At 45.5% G+C, this 18,191-nt stretch overlaps 1 protein-coding gene across 2 annotated transcripts in view; it reads left to right on the forward strand.

Annotated features, from left to right (window-relative positions):
• T3dh (Type III alcohol dehydrogenase) overlaps positions 1-18,191 on the forward strand; it is an 84,981-nt gene that overhangs the window by 10,555 nt on the left and 56,235 nt on the right. For both annotated transcript variants that reach the window (XM_037422036.2, XM_075886681.1), the window contains exons 3-4: positions 7,651-7,766; positions 10,336-10,490. In XM_037422036.2, coding sequence (XP_037277933.2) covers positions 7,651-7,766; positions 10,336-10,490 — 271 coding nt within the window. The remainder of the gene's footprint in view (positions 1-7,650; positions 7,767-10,335; positions 10,491-18,191) is intronic.

The raw sequence follows: 18,191 nt of genomic DNA on the forward strand, positions 1-18,191 counted from the left end.
TCCCTTAAGGTGAAAGCAGATAAGAAGCACCCCTCATACTCTACTGTTAATGATTTGTCGAGCTCATTTCTGTTTCAAAACAGGCCTTCGATGAGGCAGCCCTTCTCAGTTCGCCTGAAAAGTCTAGCTGAGGAAACTGGAGTCTCACTTGAACACAGTTTAATGGCTCCTGTAGCATATCCACCACCGTGGCAATGGCAGACTATAGACTGCGATGTGTCCCTTCTAGAAGTTAGAAAACATGCGCCTATTGCCCATATCCAAACATACTTCCTGGAACTTCAACACAAATACACACGTCCTGAGTTCTTTACAGATGCCTCCAAGTCCAACTCCTCTGTGTCCTACGCTGCTGTCGGCCCATCCTTTTCGGATGCTGGCCCTCTACATCCAGGCACAAGTATCTTCACAGCGGAAGCTTACGCCATACTTGTGGCAGCTAAACACATCAAACAATTACAAATACAAAAAGCAGTAATTTATACAGACTCCCTCAGTGTGGTAACGGCTCTGCACAGTCTTAAAAAACAAAAAAACCCGGTCCTTGTCTCACTTTACTCCATTTTGTGCACACTCTACACACTCAAAAACAACATGTAGTGTGCTGGGTGCCAGGGCACCGTGAGATCCAAGGCAACGTGAGGGCGGATCAGCTCGCTGCATCCGTCCACAAAAGCACTGCCCCTACACCCATATTAATCCCGGCCCTTGATCTTAAGCCGTCTCTCAAACGAAACCTCAGGGACTACTGGCAGAGCAAGTGGGATACACAGACACAAAACAAACTACACATTATTAAGCCACAACTTGGTCATTGGCTGCCAGTATTAAAATCGCGTCATACAGAGGTAATACTAACGAGACTCAGGATAGGACACACATACACGACACACACATATCTTTTGTCCGGTGACGATCTACCATTGTGTGACAGATGTGGTGAAGCATTAACAGTCCTTCACATGTTATTACAGTGCAAACACTTAGAAACTCTAAGAAAACAGCATTTTCCACTACCCTACCGACAACATATACTTTTACACCCTGCAATGTTCATTGGTAGGGAACCGCTTTTTAGTTATAAATCATTGTTAGCGTTTTTAAAAGATATTCATAATTTTCATATCGTATGCCCGGGCGTTCCGTAGCACGACCTCTCCAGAGAGGTTTTCGCTGCGGTGGCTACACAACAAAGCATTTGCCTCACGGCCCTTGTACGCAAGGGTATGAACGAGTAAGGCACTTGTGCTAATGCCATACATGTCCACCATCGTTTTTATTATCACCAACTTTTGTCATCTATTCGCACCACACACACCTTTCACGGCATGATCATGATTTTAGTACTTCTATGTTTTTACCAGCCTTACTGCGAGGAATTTTATGGCCCTTATACAGCCACTTATCACAATCATTGTCCACATTCCTTGTCCCATGAACTGGCGCTCTTTGGCCATCAAATGGCCCTTGCGCCAAAAAACACCATATATCATCATCAAAGAGGAAAAAGCTGGCGTGATCTGAATATGAAGAATAGGTTAATCTTAATGTGCAAGTTTAAATGAATTCTATGTGTTGAAGATATATTTTTGGTGAGAGTTCCAAATGGTGGTTGCATGTTCCACTTGTGGTCTGACAAATGTCCAGTTCTTCAGTAGCATAATGCACTGCAGAGCCCGATGATGGCGATGTTTCATGAAGAATCACTTGCACATTCCAGGAAAGCCCGTGGGTACATGTTTTAGTGTCTGCACCAGTTTTGCCTGCTACTGTGGTCATTCTGGAGTGACTATTTGTCAAAGATGCTAGTCACAGTATGATATATTACAGTGGTCACTGGACATGTGTAGAGAATGATACATGCAGTTGAGGATTGTTAATGTGTATTAATGAAAGAAGCAGCAAAGACTGAGCATTGAAGGGCGCTTTAAGTTGACATGTAGTGGTTTGTACGGGTAGTGATGACAAACTGAAACGATTAGTTGTCTGTTTATCCAGTTGACTTTGTGAGTGTTCAACCAAAATAATCTTGGTAAATAAGTGGATTTGAGTCAGAGTTATTCAATAATTGTTGTGAAACTCCTCATAGGCTTCATGTATTGAAATTCAAACACGTCAACCCCCCTTCCCCCAATTGGGAGTGAGCAGATTGTCGCGCCACCTGTGGATCCGCACGCCCACTATTAACAGCCAGGGGCAGATCCAGCCACTTACTTTAAGAAAGAGTGGTCGTGTTAGGTAACACCTAAAAGGGGGGCGTCATCAAGAATTTTTGTTTTTACTAGCAGAAAAACCCCTTCATAACATAAGTACTGTTAATTTGTACATGCTCTCAGTGGTTTCACTCATTTCTTTTAATTGGCAATAGGAAGTGGACTACGAGCACTTAAGTGACGGAAGGGGGGGGGGGGGTGAGGGGTAACTGCCCTTACCGCTCCTCCTCTGGATCTGCCACTGTTAACAGCATTATTTGTTTTTTGTTGCCCGTCCCAGGTGGCGCTAATATCGGCTAACTCCGTCTAACTGGCGTGATCTGAATATGAAAAATAGGTTAATCTTAGCGTGCAAGTTTCAATGAATTCTATGTGTTGAAGATATATTTTTGGTGAGAGTTCCAAATGGTAGCCGCATGTTCCACTTGTGGTCTGACAAATGTCCAGTTCTTCAGTAGCATAATGCACTGCAGAGCCCGATGATGGCGCTGATGGCGAAGGAACATTTATGGCTAAAAGGGAAAGTGGCAGGTCAAATGACACTCCTTGGTTTCGTGGACTTGTGGACGGGAGCAAAGGCCAGAGAGGAAAACCAGACAATGGTAGAGTGTATATCAAAGGACATTCAGGAGTTAAGAAGAGAGTGCGAGATAATTATACGAGGAGACATGAATGCGCACATAGAAGATATAGATGGGTATACCGACCCGACAGGCAAAATGATCATGGATATGTGTGAAAGGCTTGATTTGATTTTTTGCAACAGTACCGAGAAGTGTGAAGGGCAAATAACATGGGAGGTAGGAAGGCTGCAGTCGACGATAGATTATGCACTGATGTCACATAGGATGTATGATAAGCTCAGGGGAATGCACGTAGGTGAAGGTGGCTCCAGAAGTCGGGGTAGTGATCACAAACGTATCAAGCTAAGTTTTGGAAGAGCAGTGAAAGTGCGAAGGAGACAAGATGAGCAACTACAGGAAAATTTTTATTCAGAAAGGCAAATTGAAATAGCCACTAAACAAATTGAGAAAGTAATCACGGAGGATAATAAGACAGTGTGGACATACATGAATCTAATTAGACTCTTTGAGCTAGAGCTTGCTAAGATGCGTAACAAGTCACCCCGGAAAAGAAGACACAAACCCAAAAGTTGGTGGGATGAGGAAGTTAAGAGAGCCATAGTGAAACGTCAGGAAGCCTCTAGGGAACACAGACATGCTAAGCAGCGGGGTGAACCGACAGATGATGTTGAAAGAAAATGGGAAACCTTTCTAAGCTGTAGAAGGGCTGCATCCCTTCTGATCAATGAAAAGATTAGAAGAAAGGGAGCTCAGTGGCTGGCAGAAGTACATAAAAAAGATAGAAAGGCAGCTGCGAAATTTTGGAACCATCTAAACTCCCTAAGAAATGAGACGAGCCTAGAGCAGAGTTTTATAACTACAGCCCAAGGTGCCAGGCTAGAAGGGGACGAAGCTATTGAATATATAAGAACAAGGGTGACAGAAAAATTTCAACAAAGAAGTACTTTATGCACCACAATAGACAAGGACGAATCAAGTGGTGCAATGGCTCCATTTTCACAACGAGAGTGCGAAAGGGCTGAGAAAAGGGTTCCTAGTAGTACATCAACAGGCCCAGATGGCATTCCAATTAGGCTGATAAAGACATTAGGTCCGAAGTCTAAGCAGGCTTTGAGAGAGGCAGTGAGCAAAATAATAATCGATGGTGAAGTTTCCGATGGATGGAAACTTAGCAGGATGAGCATGATCTATAAAGGAAAGGGGGACAAAGCTGACATAAACAACTACCGTCCTATAACAGTGACATCAGTGGTCTACAGGCTGGCGATGCAGATTATAAAAGAAAGACTGCAGGCATGGATAGAGGATGAGGGGGTGCTGGGGGAACTGCAGAATGGGTTTCGGAAACACAGGAGGTTGGAAGACAATCTGTTCTCACTGACGCAGTGCATCGAAATAGCAGAAAAGGAACACAGGTTCCTGTGGCTAGCATTTTTGGATATCAAGGGAGCGTACGATAGCGTGGTTCAAGAGGAATTGTGGGGAATACTGGACACACTAGGCGTGGAACATGTAGTCACTAATCTTTTAAAGGGTATCTATAAAGGTAACAAGGTAGTTATAAAGTGGGAAAAACAGGTATCCAAGCCTGCCAGAGGTAAAACGGGGGCTTAGGCAGGGGTGCCCCCTGTCACCCTTATTATTCATGATGTACCTACAAGGATTAGAGGCAAAATTAGAGGGAAGTGGACTGGGCTTCAACCTCTCTTTAGTCAAACAAGGAAAACTTATTGATCAGGCACTGCCAGCATTAATGTACGCTGATGATATAGTGCTAATGGCCAACAACAAGGAAGATTTACAGAGATTGATGGACATCTGTGGTAATGAGGGAGATAGGTTAGATTTTATATTCAGTAAGGAAAAATCAGCAGCCATGATTTTCAATGACAACGAAGGTAGTGAGCTTAGAATACAGGAGGTCACGCTAGAGATAACAGATAAATACAAATATCTGGGCGTATGGATAAGCAATGGGACCGAGTATCTGAGGGAACACGAAATATACGTGACGACTAAAGGTAACAGGAATGCAGCAGTCATGAAAAATAGGGCACTGTGGAATTACAATAGGTATGATGTTGTTAGAGGAATACGGAAAGGGGTCATGGTTCCTGGGCTGACGTTCAGCAATGCGGTCCTGTGCATGAGATCAGAAGTTCAAGCAAGATTAGAAATTAAGCAACGTGGAATAGGCAGGCTTGCTTTAGGAGCTCAGGGGAATACACCAAATCAGGGAGTACAAGGTGATATGGGATGGACATCATTTGAGGGCAGGGAAGCTAGCAGCAAGATAAAATTTGAGAAGCGATTGAGAGAAATGGGGGAAGAGCGTTGGGCTAGGAAGGTTTTCAGCTACTTGTACATAAAGAATGTGGATACAAAATGGAGGAAGCGAACCAGGAAGTTGACTGGTAAATACTTAGAAAACAGCAGGTGGCCAAACCAAAAAGAACTATCGGTTAAGAAGAAAGTGAAGGAAACGGAGACTGACATGTGGAGAATGGGCATGATTAAGAAGTCCGCACTAGAGATCTATCGAACTTTTAAGCAGGAAATTGCCAAGGAAAAGATCTGTGATAATACTCGGGGTAGTTCTCTACTGTTTGAGGCCAGGACGGGAGTACTGCGAACCAAGACATATCGGGCCAAATACGAAGGGGTAGACACAGTATGCAGTGCGTGTGGAGAGGAAGAAGAAACTGCCGAACACTTGATAATGTTCTGTAAAGGGCTTCACCCTATAGTTCAGGATTATGGCGCAAAGTTTTTCAAAGCACTGGGGTTTAGTGACCGGGAGGGCAAAATAAACTTTAAGCGGGTAGACTTAACTAGAAGGAGGTTATCTGATTGTTGGCTAAAGTCAAGGCACGAGTGAAAATTAAACTCTTCACTGCAAAGTACGCATCCTCAAACTCACTTTTTAAGGAAAAAAAAATAAATATAGTTTTTGGTTCATTAGGTATGACGGCTTGGTGGCGCTAGCCATCGCCCGATCTAAAGGGTACAGCCATATCCATCCATTCATTCATCCTGAAAACTTGGGCCACCTGTGTGCCTGGATTTGGGAACGCAGTTCTGCTACTCTTATAATTGCATAAGTCTGAATTTTAAGCCATTCTATCGAAAGCTTTAGAGTAGTCTAGAAAGATAGAATAAGTTTAAACATTGTGGCTATGAAGATCATGAACTAAGCAGGTATTTGTGGTTCACTCAGAAGCCCCTAATGAAAACCAAAAGTATGAAATAAGTTTATCAAGTTTTTTTTAAAACTTCATGAGTATTTAACAGTTTATCGTAATAGCTCATGATAATTGAGTTTGATGCATTCTTGTCACACTTATACGATTATCACTTTTTTGGCCCGAAATGATGATTATCAATGATTACCAATTTTTTGGCAGCAATTGATTATTTTTGTCAAATAATTTTGAAGCGAATGCAAATTTGGTAATGGGGTGCAAGTTATGGGTGGTAAAATACATTGTTTCAAATATTTACTTTACTTGGCCGATACAAGTACAACATCCTTCTAAAGTTAATTAGGCCACTGGTAATGTGCAGACTAATTATTGGGGACATAACATAATCAACCAAGAGTGAGCGGTTTTCAGCTAAAAATAGAAGTCGAGAATTCATTATCTGCACATGTGAAAAATGAACTGCAAGGTAATACTCACGGGCAAAGTAAGCGCTACATGTCGCCAGCTAGAAACCCCGCCCACCACCACTAACCGTCATTTTTCCATGGCATGTGGGATGTCATGAGCTGCATGGAGCCTAGCCGTCGCCCTTTACCAAAGTTTCAGACGCCACAAATATTTCTATATCACTGCGAAGCTAAAGAAAGGTGGCAGCTCTACTGCGTGCACAAGTGAGTGCGCAAAAATTGATGGCCAGATTGCAAACACCTGCATAGCATGCAGCTTCTTATGATGCGGCTCATGAGCGCATCAGTGTTCCCTGACTGTCAGGCCGCTTGCATGTGTATAAAGCTATTCAATTGTAATTTAATTGATCTACCAAATGCACTAAAACTTTGCCAGCTTGTTTGTGAGTGCACAAGAATTCATCTGCATAGCACCGATTATGATAGAAAATTGGCTATCATGACCCCTTTAAATTTGAAGTGGGGATTTATGGAAGCGGCGATTTCTCCAGCATAGCCAGTCCGCTGCTCACCCAGAGGTCGCAGGCTCGATGCCGGCTACGTCGGTTTGATGGAGGCCAGACGCCTGCGTACTATGCGATGTCAATGCACTGGAAAGAACACTGCATAGTCGAAATGTCTAAATTTATGTAGCCCTCAACTACAGCATGCCTGATAATTATGTGATGGTTGGGGTGCATAAAACACGAGTATTATTAGTTAAGGTGGTTTAATGGCACAGGGGTCTCGTGCTGCTGCAAAACGACCTTTTCAGGCAGCCTATATATAGTAAAATGCATCTTTTTGTTCATTTTGAACACTTAAGATATCGGAATACTTCTGCAAAAGAAAACTTACATGCTACTATAGTATCGACCCGATAATTTGAAGCACTCAGGTGCCCACACAGACCGAATTCTTACCTTGAGCAGTTTCCTGGTGAAATTATTGTATACTGCTACTGCAAGAAACTGAGAAGGTATGCAAGTCTGAACATTCGTTCAGAAGGTACAATAACATGCCCTAGTGACCACTTGCTTAATGTCATCACTTGCCATTCCAATAAATTCAGAAAAAACCATGAAACTAAACTGGAGTGCCAGCTTACGTTCTCACTCACTGCAATGTCCAGCCAATCCAAGGCCCTGCTAGAGTGTGCTGTGGATGTGCCCTGCCCTAACCTAAGTCGTTTCGTTATGTGCAGGCATTAGAGATAGCCACCATGACCACCATGTGGACCTTCCAAAGAGCGACTATGCATTCGAGATGGCCTGCTCCAACATTCGCTACGGACCCGGGGTGACCAGAGAAGTTGGAATGGTCAGAGGCTTCACTTTGAATATTTTTCAAAACTGGCCATGTGAGGGGTCGTGTCCGGCTTCGATGCTAGCTAGGCCTCTTGTGGATGCCTGCATGCGATCACGCAAATAATCAGATCCATGAAGTTTCATGCTAAGAAACTGCGCTCAAATAAGCTTTGTCCACGAACACAAACCGCTAGTAAAGTGCACTTTGCAGGCTAGTGATGCGTTTCTGAAAAGGGGCATTCTACCACTATGCAGTATCACATAATAAACCAATGAAAAGCTGAAGTGTCTGCATATTTCGGTAATTTAATGTAGTTACTTTTGAATGTGGGCTCTGGCTATCGTGTGTCCTGATATGCTGATAACTGTTTGTGCATTTTTATTGAGTATGTGTGTTTCTTTTTAAATGAAAGGTTTTGGTAATCTGTATGCAATATGTTATACCTTTATGTACTACTTTTTCTGACTGCCTTATCTTTACCCATTCTGCCGGCCCCTCTCGTTTTGGCATGCTAGAAAAGAAGATGCCCAAGTTATGAGTTTTACCACTTTGATGTCTGGCATGCATGCTAATTTTTGCCTGTGCCAGCTGTACATTAATGGAAACTCGCTTTGCCACTATCCTGCACAAAACAGACTTATTAATTATTACTCAGGTCCTGAACCCGCTTCAATTGTGTACAAGCCCATTGAGCAAGTAGTGCAAGTTTTGTGGTTCTTTAACTAGATAAAATGCTGCAATATGATTTTCTATTGTTCTGTAGTCTATATATATTTTCTATATAAATATTTCCTGTATTTCTATATTTCTATAGTTCTGCACATTGCTGTATATAATACTGGCACCACCCATACCAATTTTTCGGCTGCTCCTGCGCTTGGAATGTGGTTTTCTTTGCGACATCAGTCGTGTGACCACTCTAAGTGGTTTCTTTTAGGCTTGTGCGAGTATTCGAATGCTTCAAATATTTGAACAAATATTACTGTATTCAAATTCAGTTTGATTTGAATTGGAATTGTGGAAAATCTCGAAGTATTTGAAATTAACGAACAAATGAATGTTGGTCCACATATGACTCCTGTAAAGTTGGTTTCACCACAGTGGAGGGTTGCAGAGTTATGAAAGCACCTATTGAAGTATGTAGTATTAAGTCGCATTTAATTTCCTGTAAAGTGATTTCACTGTGGTGAAGGGGTGCAAGCCATGAAAACAGTTATCTAGGAAAACTCTCACTGCCACAAAGCCTCTCTTCAAGGTTAAGTGAGCACATTACCCCACATCAATTCATCATCTTTCAAGTTTAGAAACTTAATATATGCCATATTACATGCTCTAAGTATACGAAACGTTGAAACATATTTTACAGGTTATCACTTGCATTCTAGGGAAAGTAAAATGCAGTGATTATTCAAAATAGTTACCACTTTTTTCGAACCAAAAAGAATGGCATTCACGCAGTCATTGTTTCAAGTTTAAAAAGTATTGTGCAGCTTAGCTGGGTCGTTACAAATATTCCCATTTTTTTTTTTTTTTAGGGGCGAAGTTCCTTACACCGTTGGTCATATGTCCCGTGTCATCATGGTAGTCCTAGTAGGCAGTTGCATTGCATTGCATGTGAATAAAAATGGTGTCAGAGCATATCCATGGAGTGAATGATGATGAGTGGGGTGAAGTGTCTGTGCATCGGTCCGTGCTTCCATGCGTCCTTCGTTCGTCCATCTATTTGTCTGTCCGTCCATTCATTTGTGCTTCGTTCACTCATCATCATTCACCTCGTGAATAAGCTGTGATTCTTTTTAACAATGTGGATCAGGAAACAAACTAGGGTTAAGGATATCATAGTTGAAATCAAGAAGAGGAAATGGACATGGGCCGGGCATGTAGCGCGTAGGTAGGATAACCGCTGGTCATTAAGGGTAACTAACTGGATTCTCTGAGAAGGCAAGCGAGTTAGGGGGAGACATAAAGTTGGGTGGGTAGATGAGATTAAGAAGTGTACGGGTATAAAATAGCAGCAGCAAGCACAGGACCGAGTTTACTGGGGGAACATAGGAGAGGCCTTTGTCCTGCAGTGGGCATAGTCAGAATAATAATGATGATGATATATTATTCAAACTTGATTTGAAATTACTTGACCAAAATACAATTCGCTTCGAATTCACTTAAAGCCTGAAGTACACTATTTTCACAGGCCTAGTTTCTTCGCATTTTTATTTGTGGGGAAGAGGCGAGCAGCAGTATTTTTGGCGGCATATGGTTGCACGAAGATCGACTAGACAAAATGCAGTACACGTTGCTATCTTTTACACGCCAGCAGACAATTACGTAAGGTTGAGCTGAGTATTTACTGCAGGGCAAAAAAATGGAGGCAGTAAAGCACAGCTTAGGAGGAGCGTAACGTTGCCTTGCTTATACTAGCACTTTCAGTACAAGATGCCCTGTTTAAAATTTTGGTAGGAATGATTTCTTGTGGTTCTGGCTTCACAACTTACTTGATTTTAAAAAACTGTCTTAGGAACCCTTTAAACTCGATTAGTGCATTACGCGGGTCCCCTAAATTTCTTTTCCTGGCATCACTCAGGATATGAACAATCTTGGGGCGAAGAATGTCTGCCTCATGACGGACCCAAACCTGGTGAACTTGCCGCCTGTTCGAGACACCTTGGACTCCCTGCACCGGCACAATGTCAACTACAGCCTGTTCAGCGAAGTCTGCATTGAGCCCACGGACGAGAGGTGCGTACCACATTGCTAATGCAGCCAAATTGATTACAAAGATGACATAAATTCCACTGTTAGCATAAAAGATCTCACGGTGATGAAAAATAAGGCAGACAAGAAAGTTGTCTGTGCTTTCACTAGAGTGGAGATGTTGCCTTTCAATTCGGAACACTGCTTGTCCTAAGCAAGGGATAACTGGTCAGGTGTGGTTAGTATTCTACCAAACTAGTTCATTTGTGCATCAGCAGTCATCCATAATTATTTATATGAAGGCAGGATTACTTTTATAATTTTGCTATTGATCAAATACAAAGTTTGATTACAAATTGTCTGGCTGTGAACTACGTGGGAAGTATGAAGTAAAAGCTGATGATGGGGCAAAGCAGTGTGAATTGGATTATGAATCGTGGCCTTATGTTTGGTTCTGGTTACCAGCCTCTTATTTTGTTTTTGTTAACTTTTTGTTCTATATTGACACGTGTTTATATGAAAAAGAACGATGATAGGAATGTTTTGTAGATTCCAGCTAGTGGGTCAGGTGGTTTTTCGGGACGACAACGAAGCAGGCATCTTGCTGTACAGCTGATCCCGAATACGCTCTTTTCGCTGCCGTAAGCTGCTGTCATCTTTTGTTCGCGTTGCACTGCGACACTGGTGGAAGTGCTGGGCCGCGACGCTGCCCGATGCTTCACACTCCTAGTGGGAGCCGTTCATCCAGCTCGGACGTGCCTACTGCAACCCCTGTCCACCGATTCAGTCGTCGGCTACGAGGTATTCCTCCAGACTGCAACCCCTCGCAGAAAACCTCTACCAGACATCTAGAAATGGCTAACACCAGCCCCCAGCCTGTACTTCTCGGCACCAGTCCTCCCGCTCCATCCCAGGTAACGTTTTTTCAATCGCTGGAGCCTAAACGCTTTCTTTGGTGGTGGCGCACACGAAGATGTACAAGACTGGTTAGACCACTATGACCTTGTTGGGAAGATCAGCCAGTGGTCTGCTCAGGAAAAGCTCGGCCGGGCCTACTTCTATCTCGATGACAGCGCTCGTACTTGGTATGAGAACAGAGAAGGCAACCTGTCCACATGGACCGACTTTCACCAGAAGATAATTGAAACTTTTGCCAATGTCGACAGACGTGACCGCGCCCACCAACTACTAGAGCTAAGGGTCCAAAAACCCAATGAAACGGTCGCCATGTTCGCCGAAGACATGACATGTTTATTTCGGAGGGCTGACCCGCAGATGACTGAAGATAGGAAGTTGCGCTACCTCATGCGTGGCGTGAAAGAGCAGCTGTTCGCCGGCCTTCTGCGCAACCCGCCAAGCACTGTAGAGAACTTCATCAAAGAAGCATCGGCTATCGAGCGGGCCCTTCACCAACGCTGCCGACAATATGACCGCTTGTGCAGCAGCCCCCAAATTCAGGCCGCCGCTGTGACGTTTGACAGTCATAGCTCCTTACGTGACATGATTAGAGAGATTGTTCGTGAAGAACTGCAAAGGCTGCGGACTCCGGTAGTGGATACACCCATGGCATCTGTCGCTCAAGTCGTCCGTGACAAAATCCGCCAAGCATTCTCGACAGCTGATCCTGCCCCCGAACAACGTCCCATGAGGTACGCCGCCGCCCTTCGAAGCTCCCCACCCGCTCCGCCTTCATACTACCCGCCACCTGCAACTGTTCCTTGGTAACCACCACAGGGGGAGACATTGTGGCGCCCACCCATCCAGCCCCCCATACGACCAGTCGTCTTCTGGCCTGCCATGGCCTTCGTCGCGTGAGGAGTCATCACGGCAACCACAGCTTCGCCGAACAGACACCTGGCGCACTGCCGACAGACATCCACTCTGTTTTAACTGCGGAGGTGTAGGCCACATAGCCCGCTATTGCTGGCACAGCGCCGATCCGTCTCGCCCTCTCAGGCCACGGTTTGACATTCGACATGCCAACGAGTACGTATCCCGCCGTGGCGATGTCGGTTCTCAAGGACCTCCGGTACATTGACCCCCATTTGACGGCCGCCGTAACAGTGATGACGAGACTATAACTGATTACGAGCGGGTCTTCCGACATCGACCACGCTCTCCTTCTCCTGCCCAGTCACCTTCGTTGCACCGCCACACTTTTGCCGACACCAGAGGAGCGAGGTCACCCAGCCCACACCGGGGAAACTGAAGGCGGCGACCTCAGGGGGTAAGGTTGCAGGCTGTCAAGACGAAGAAAAAAAGCCCCCATTACTTCCACCTCAGGACGCTGTAAAGCCGACAAGACGTAATACTGACGAAACTGTGACCCCAGGCCTTACCGTTCTTGTGGATGGACAGCAAGTCAAAGCTTTAGTTGACACCGGGGCTGACTTCTCTATTATCAGTGATGACCTCGCCGTACGCGTCAAGAAAGTAAAGACAGCGTGGACGGGACCTCGCTTAAGGACGGCAGGCGGCCAATTACTGATGCCTGTCGGAATGTGCACAGCAAGGCTCGACATCGGTGGCTCTGCTTTCGTGGCGACATTCGTCGTTCTCGCTTCATGCTGTAAAGACCTGATTATCAAAATGGATTTCTTGAGAGAACATGGCGCCGTCATCAACATCCCTGACAGTGTCATTACATTTCGCAACAACAGCCTTACTTTAGTCAATTGTTCAGAGCCGAGACATGCGTCTTGTTCAGGGCCTTTGCGTCTAACGGATGACGATGTGGTAGTCCCGCCACGATCGTGTACGCTTGTTTCGGTGGCAGGGGATGAGCCGTTTGAAGGCGATGGTATTGCTGACCAAATAAGCTCACTGATATTTAGCCACAATATTTCAGTTGCTCGAGGTCTTGTCACTGTCACTGCTGGACGCACAAACTTGCTGCTCACTAACTTCAGTACTGAGCGCCGACATCTCCCGAAGGGTACAGCCGTCGCTTACTTTGACACTACTGCAAAAATCCAAGGCAGTTTATCGGCCCTAGACGAAGCACCTCAAGAAGAATCAGTACCTAATCTTGACGTTGGTACTACTAAGTCAAGGGACGAACGAACGAGACTTCTTGAGCTGCTAGCTGAATTCCAGGACTGCTTTTCATCGACATCACGGGTCGGTCGAACGCCGCTAACAAAGCATCGAATAATTACCCACGACGCAGCAAGGCTTATACACCAGAATCCTTATCGTGTGGCTCCAAAGGAACGGGAAGTGATACAGCAACAAGTCGCTAAAATGCTTGAAGATGATGTGATTCAGCCATCACAGAGCCCGTGGACATCGCCTGTAGTATTAGTTAAAAAAAAGGACAGTGCCCTGCGTTTTTGCGTGGTTTACAGGAAGCTGAATCAAGTGACTAAGAAAGATGTGTATCCGCTTCCACGTATTGATGACTCCCTCGATAAGCTTCGAAACGCTCGCTACTTTTCTTCAATGGACCTCAGAAGTGGATATTGGCAGATCGAGGTAGACCCAAGAGATCGGGGAAAAACCGCTTTTGTGACGCCGGATGGTTTATATGAATTTAAAGTTCTACCTTTCGGTCTGTGCTCAGTGCCCGCTACTTTTCAAAGGCTCATGGACACTGTACTTTCAGGGTTAAAATGGAAGACCTGTTTAGTTTATCTAGACGACGTCATAGTGTTTCCCCCAACTTTTGACGAGCATCTCAAAAGGCTAGAAGTTGTTTTACGAGCCATACGCTCCGCAGGCCTCACATTGAAACCAGAGAAATGCCACTTTTGTTTTGAAGAACTGCTGTTTCTTGGCCATGTCGTCAGCTGTACCGGCGTTTGGCCTGATCCCGAAAAGCTTGCGGCCGTGGCACAGTTCCCAGTACTGTCCGATAAGAAAGCTGTCAGGCGCTTTCTGGGCCTATGCGCCTACTATCGCCGGTTCATCGCCGACTTCGCACGGATTGCGTCGCCGTTAACTCACCTCACTAGAGACGACGCCACCTTTGAGTGGAACCTCGAACAGCAAGCAGCGTTTAATAACCTCCGCCAACGTCTTCAAACACCTTCAGTGCTTGCTCACTTCGACGAACAAGCGCCAACAATGCTTCACACTGACGCAAGCAATGTAGGCCTCAGAGCTGTGCTTGTGCAGTGGCAAGAAGACACGGAACGAGTGATCGCCTACGCAAGCAGGACGCTAACATGCGCTGAGGCCAATTATTCAACAACTGAGAAAGAATGCCTCGCCGTGGTCTGGGCAGTTATGAAATTTCGCCCGTATTTGTATGGCCGCCCTTTCAAAGTTATAAGTGACCATCATTCCCTCTGTTGGTTGACTAATTTAAGAGATCCAACCGGCCGATTAGCACGGTGGAGTCTGAAGTTACAAGAGTTTGATATGACGGTCATACACAAGTCTGGGAAGCGCCATGCGGACGTCGACTGCCTGTCTCGATCACCAGTACAGTCATCTTCTTTTTCTGACGACGACGATATGGCCTTCCTTGGTGTTCTTAACGCGTCCACGATTGCCCAACAACGAAGTGACCCTGAATTGCTTGATTTGATTAATTACATGGACGGACGTTCTTCGAGGGCACCTAGAGTCTTTGCAGGGACATTATCGTCGTTTTGCTTACGCAATGGCGTCCTCTACAAAAGAAACTTTTCATCCATCGGAGCTCCCTATTTGCTCGTTATTCCTGCACCCCTTCGAACTGAAGTGCTCCAAGCATGTCACAATGAGCCGACGTCTGGCCATTTAGGCTACACTCGCACATTGACAAGAGTACAGCAGGGATACTACTGGCCACGACTCACAACAGCCGTCAAGCACCACATTCACACTTGCATCGATTGCCAGCGACGCAAGTCACCTCCAAAGAGACCTGCGGGTCAGCTGCAACCAGTTCAGGTTCCACGTACACCGTTTGAACAGATAGGAATGGATATTTTGGGACCCCTTCCTACTTCTACTGCAGGGAATCGCTGGGTTATAGTCGCAACAGACTACCTAACCAGGTATGCCGAAACAAATGCTATCCAAAAGAGCACCGCAGTGGAAGTGGCGAGATTTTTCATAGAAAATATTGTGCTACGCTACGGTGCCCCGACTATCGTGATCACAGACTGCGGAACAGCATTCACGGCAGCTCTTTTAGACCATGTCCTGATGCTTAGTGGAGCGACTCACCGTAAGACCACTGCGTACCACCCGCAAACGAATGGACTAACGGAGCGCCTCAACAAGACGATTGAAGACATGCTGTCGATGTACGTAGATGTCCAACATAAGAATTGGGACGAAATTTTACCCTATATCACGTTTGCATGCAATACGGCCAAACAAGAGACGACTCGCATGACTCCATTCAGCTTGGTTCACGGACGGGAGGTACGGACTATGCTGGATGCGATGTTGCCACATGAATGGGACGCTACCGACACAGGCGCTGACGTGTTCACTGAATGCGCGGAAGAAGCCAGGCAGCTCGCCCGCTTACGGATCCACCAGCGACAAGACTACGACGCAGGCCGCTACAGTGCTCGCCATAGAACTGTAACGTACAAAATCGGTGACAGAGTGTGGGTTTGGACACCCGTACGAAAACGTGGACTGTCCGAGAAGCTGCTAAGGTGATATTTCGGGCCATACCGAGTATCGCGCCAGCTAAGTGACGTTACCTACGAGGTTGTCTCCGACAGTCCCCAATGCCCGAAGCGTCGCCAGCACCAGCCTGAACTTGTTCATGTAGTGCATATAAAGCCGTATGTGAGTGACTGACTGCACGTTAAAAAAAATACTGTGGGTCTGAATCAGCATCAGGGCGATGCTCTTACAAGGAGGGGCAAGTGACATGTGTTTATATGAAAAAGAACAATGATAGGAATGTTTTGTAGATTCCAGCTAGTGGGTCAGGTGGTTTTTCGGGACTACAACGAAGCAGGCATCTTGCTGTACAGCTGATCCTGAATACGCTCTTTTCGCTGCCGTAAGCTGCTGTCATCTTTTGTTCGCGTTGCACTGCGACAATATTATGCTTTGGTTGACGAGTGGTTAAATGTCAATGTTTTTGTGGTGTTGTGGCCTTTTATTTCGTTTGCTCTAGTTAACAGCCTTTTGATAACCTTTTTATGTTATTCACAAATGTTTCAGTTTGTCGCCTTTTGATTACCTTTTTTGTTGTTCACAAATGTTTTAGTTTGTTCACATGTTAGCATTGCTTCTTTGCTGCGTTTATGGTATTCTTGCCTTCTATTTTGTTCTGGTTTACCGCGTCTTGGTTGCATTCGAAAGAGCTCTCCTTTTTCTTTAATATCCCGTCGTGCTTGTTTTCATCCACTCAGTATGCATGCCGTGAATCCACGTAAGAAAAAGCCTCCCCTTGTGAGCTGTTGGTGTAGTGAGCACACGTGACTAAATCTCGCTTTCCGATTCGCCGGACCTCCCGAGCTGTCTGCTGCATGCGACAGTGGAGCGCACACGAACCGGCGAATGTATCTTGCTCACATGTCACTTTGTTCTCAACGGCTACCTGAACCCGCGCAAGTTAGTGAAAAATTAAAGCAAGCATTTCTCAACAGTCTGCACGTTGTGATGATATACAGGCACAGCTGCGAACCAGCCCAATGAAGCACGCCACAGTCATCGGGCCAGTGCGTTAGGCCCACGCTCTCAGCCACATTTCGAACCTTTCATCATGATGAAGCCATATCGCAAGTTCCGCACCGCTCACAAGTTTGGAAAAAAAGCACAAGAATTTGACGGCAAAGCGAGGGTGCAGGACGGCGGAGCGACCGAACACGATTTGGCGGTTGAAACGCTGTCATCTCTGTCTGTTTCCCCGGCTGCCTCGGACGACTTGGACAATAGGCAGTGCATATGAAGAGACACAACCTTTTTGACGGACGCCGATTGTGTGCAACAGCAGAAAGTGAGTGACAATAAGACCTGCAACTTATCAGCAACTGCGGCGAGCAAGCGCAAGCTACGATCGCTTGCGACAGCACGCGAGGACTCTGACCCGTCAGCGGCTACCTACGGAATCGTCAACTTATCCGTGATAAACAAGCTGCTTGAAAGGACTACTAAATGCCGGACATGCAGTGGGACCATTTCCATTGAAAAAGGGAGCATGAATATGGACTTGAGATGAAGCTGTCTTCAGAGTGCCGCTACTTTGGACTTGTTGACAGTGAGTTGAGCTCTGGGAGGGTCATGAGTGCCAAGCAGAAGCCTTCATCATCTGCCAGGTTTTCCAAAAAGACTTGTTTTTGGGCTAGTTGGTGCATAATTGGTGCAGAAGACTGAGGCATAAAATACATAACAGGAAGCAGGAAGAGCAGGAGAGAAGACAAAACAGCGCCAACTACCAACTGTTTAATGACCGTCTAGGCTGTGCACGCATGCGTGGTTTTGTCTTCTTTCTAGTACGTTTCCTAGACGGTCATTAAACAGTTCGTAGTTGGCGCTGTTCTGTCTTCTCTCCTTCTCTTCCTGCTTCACGTTATGTTTTTTGTGCCTCAGTCTTCTGCACCAAATCTGCCAGGTTCTTGCACCAAGCAAAACGGCGGCAACGACAGAAGTGTGACAAAGACTACTGCCTTGGTGCTTTCTGAGGCATTTATATGCAAAGTGAAGAATTTTTGTTTGTATAGAATTTCTTGAATCTACAGTCTTGTTTTTTGCCATTTTCTCAGTTTCTGTTTTTCTGTTTTTTTCGTTTGGTGTGTAGCGACTCCACGAACCCGAGCTGAGCTAACGGGGGGTTTCGACTCCCTC

Source organism: Rhipicephalus microplus, chromosome 2, assembly GCF_043290135.1.
Source record: "Rhipicephalus microplus isolate Deutch F79 chromosome 2, USDA_Rmic, whole genome shotgun sequence".
Taxonomy (NCBI): Eukaryota; Metazoa; Arthropoda; class Arachnida; order Ixodida; family Ixodidae; genus Rhipicephalus; species Rhipicephalus microplus.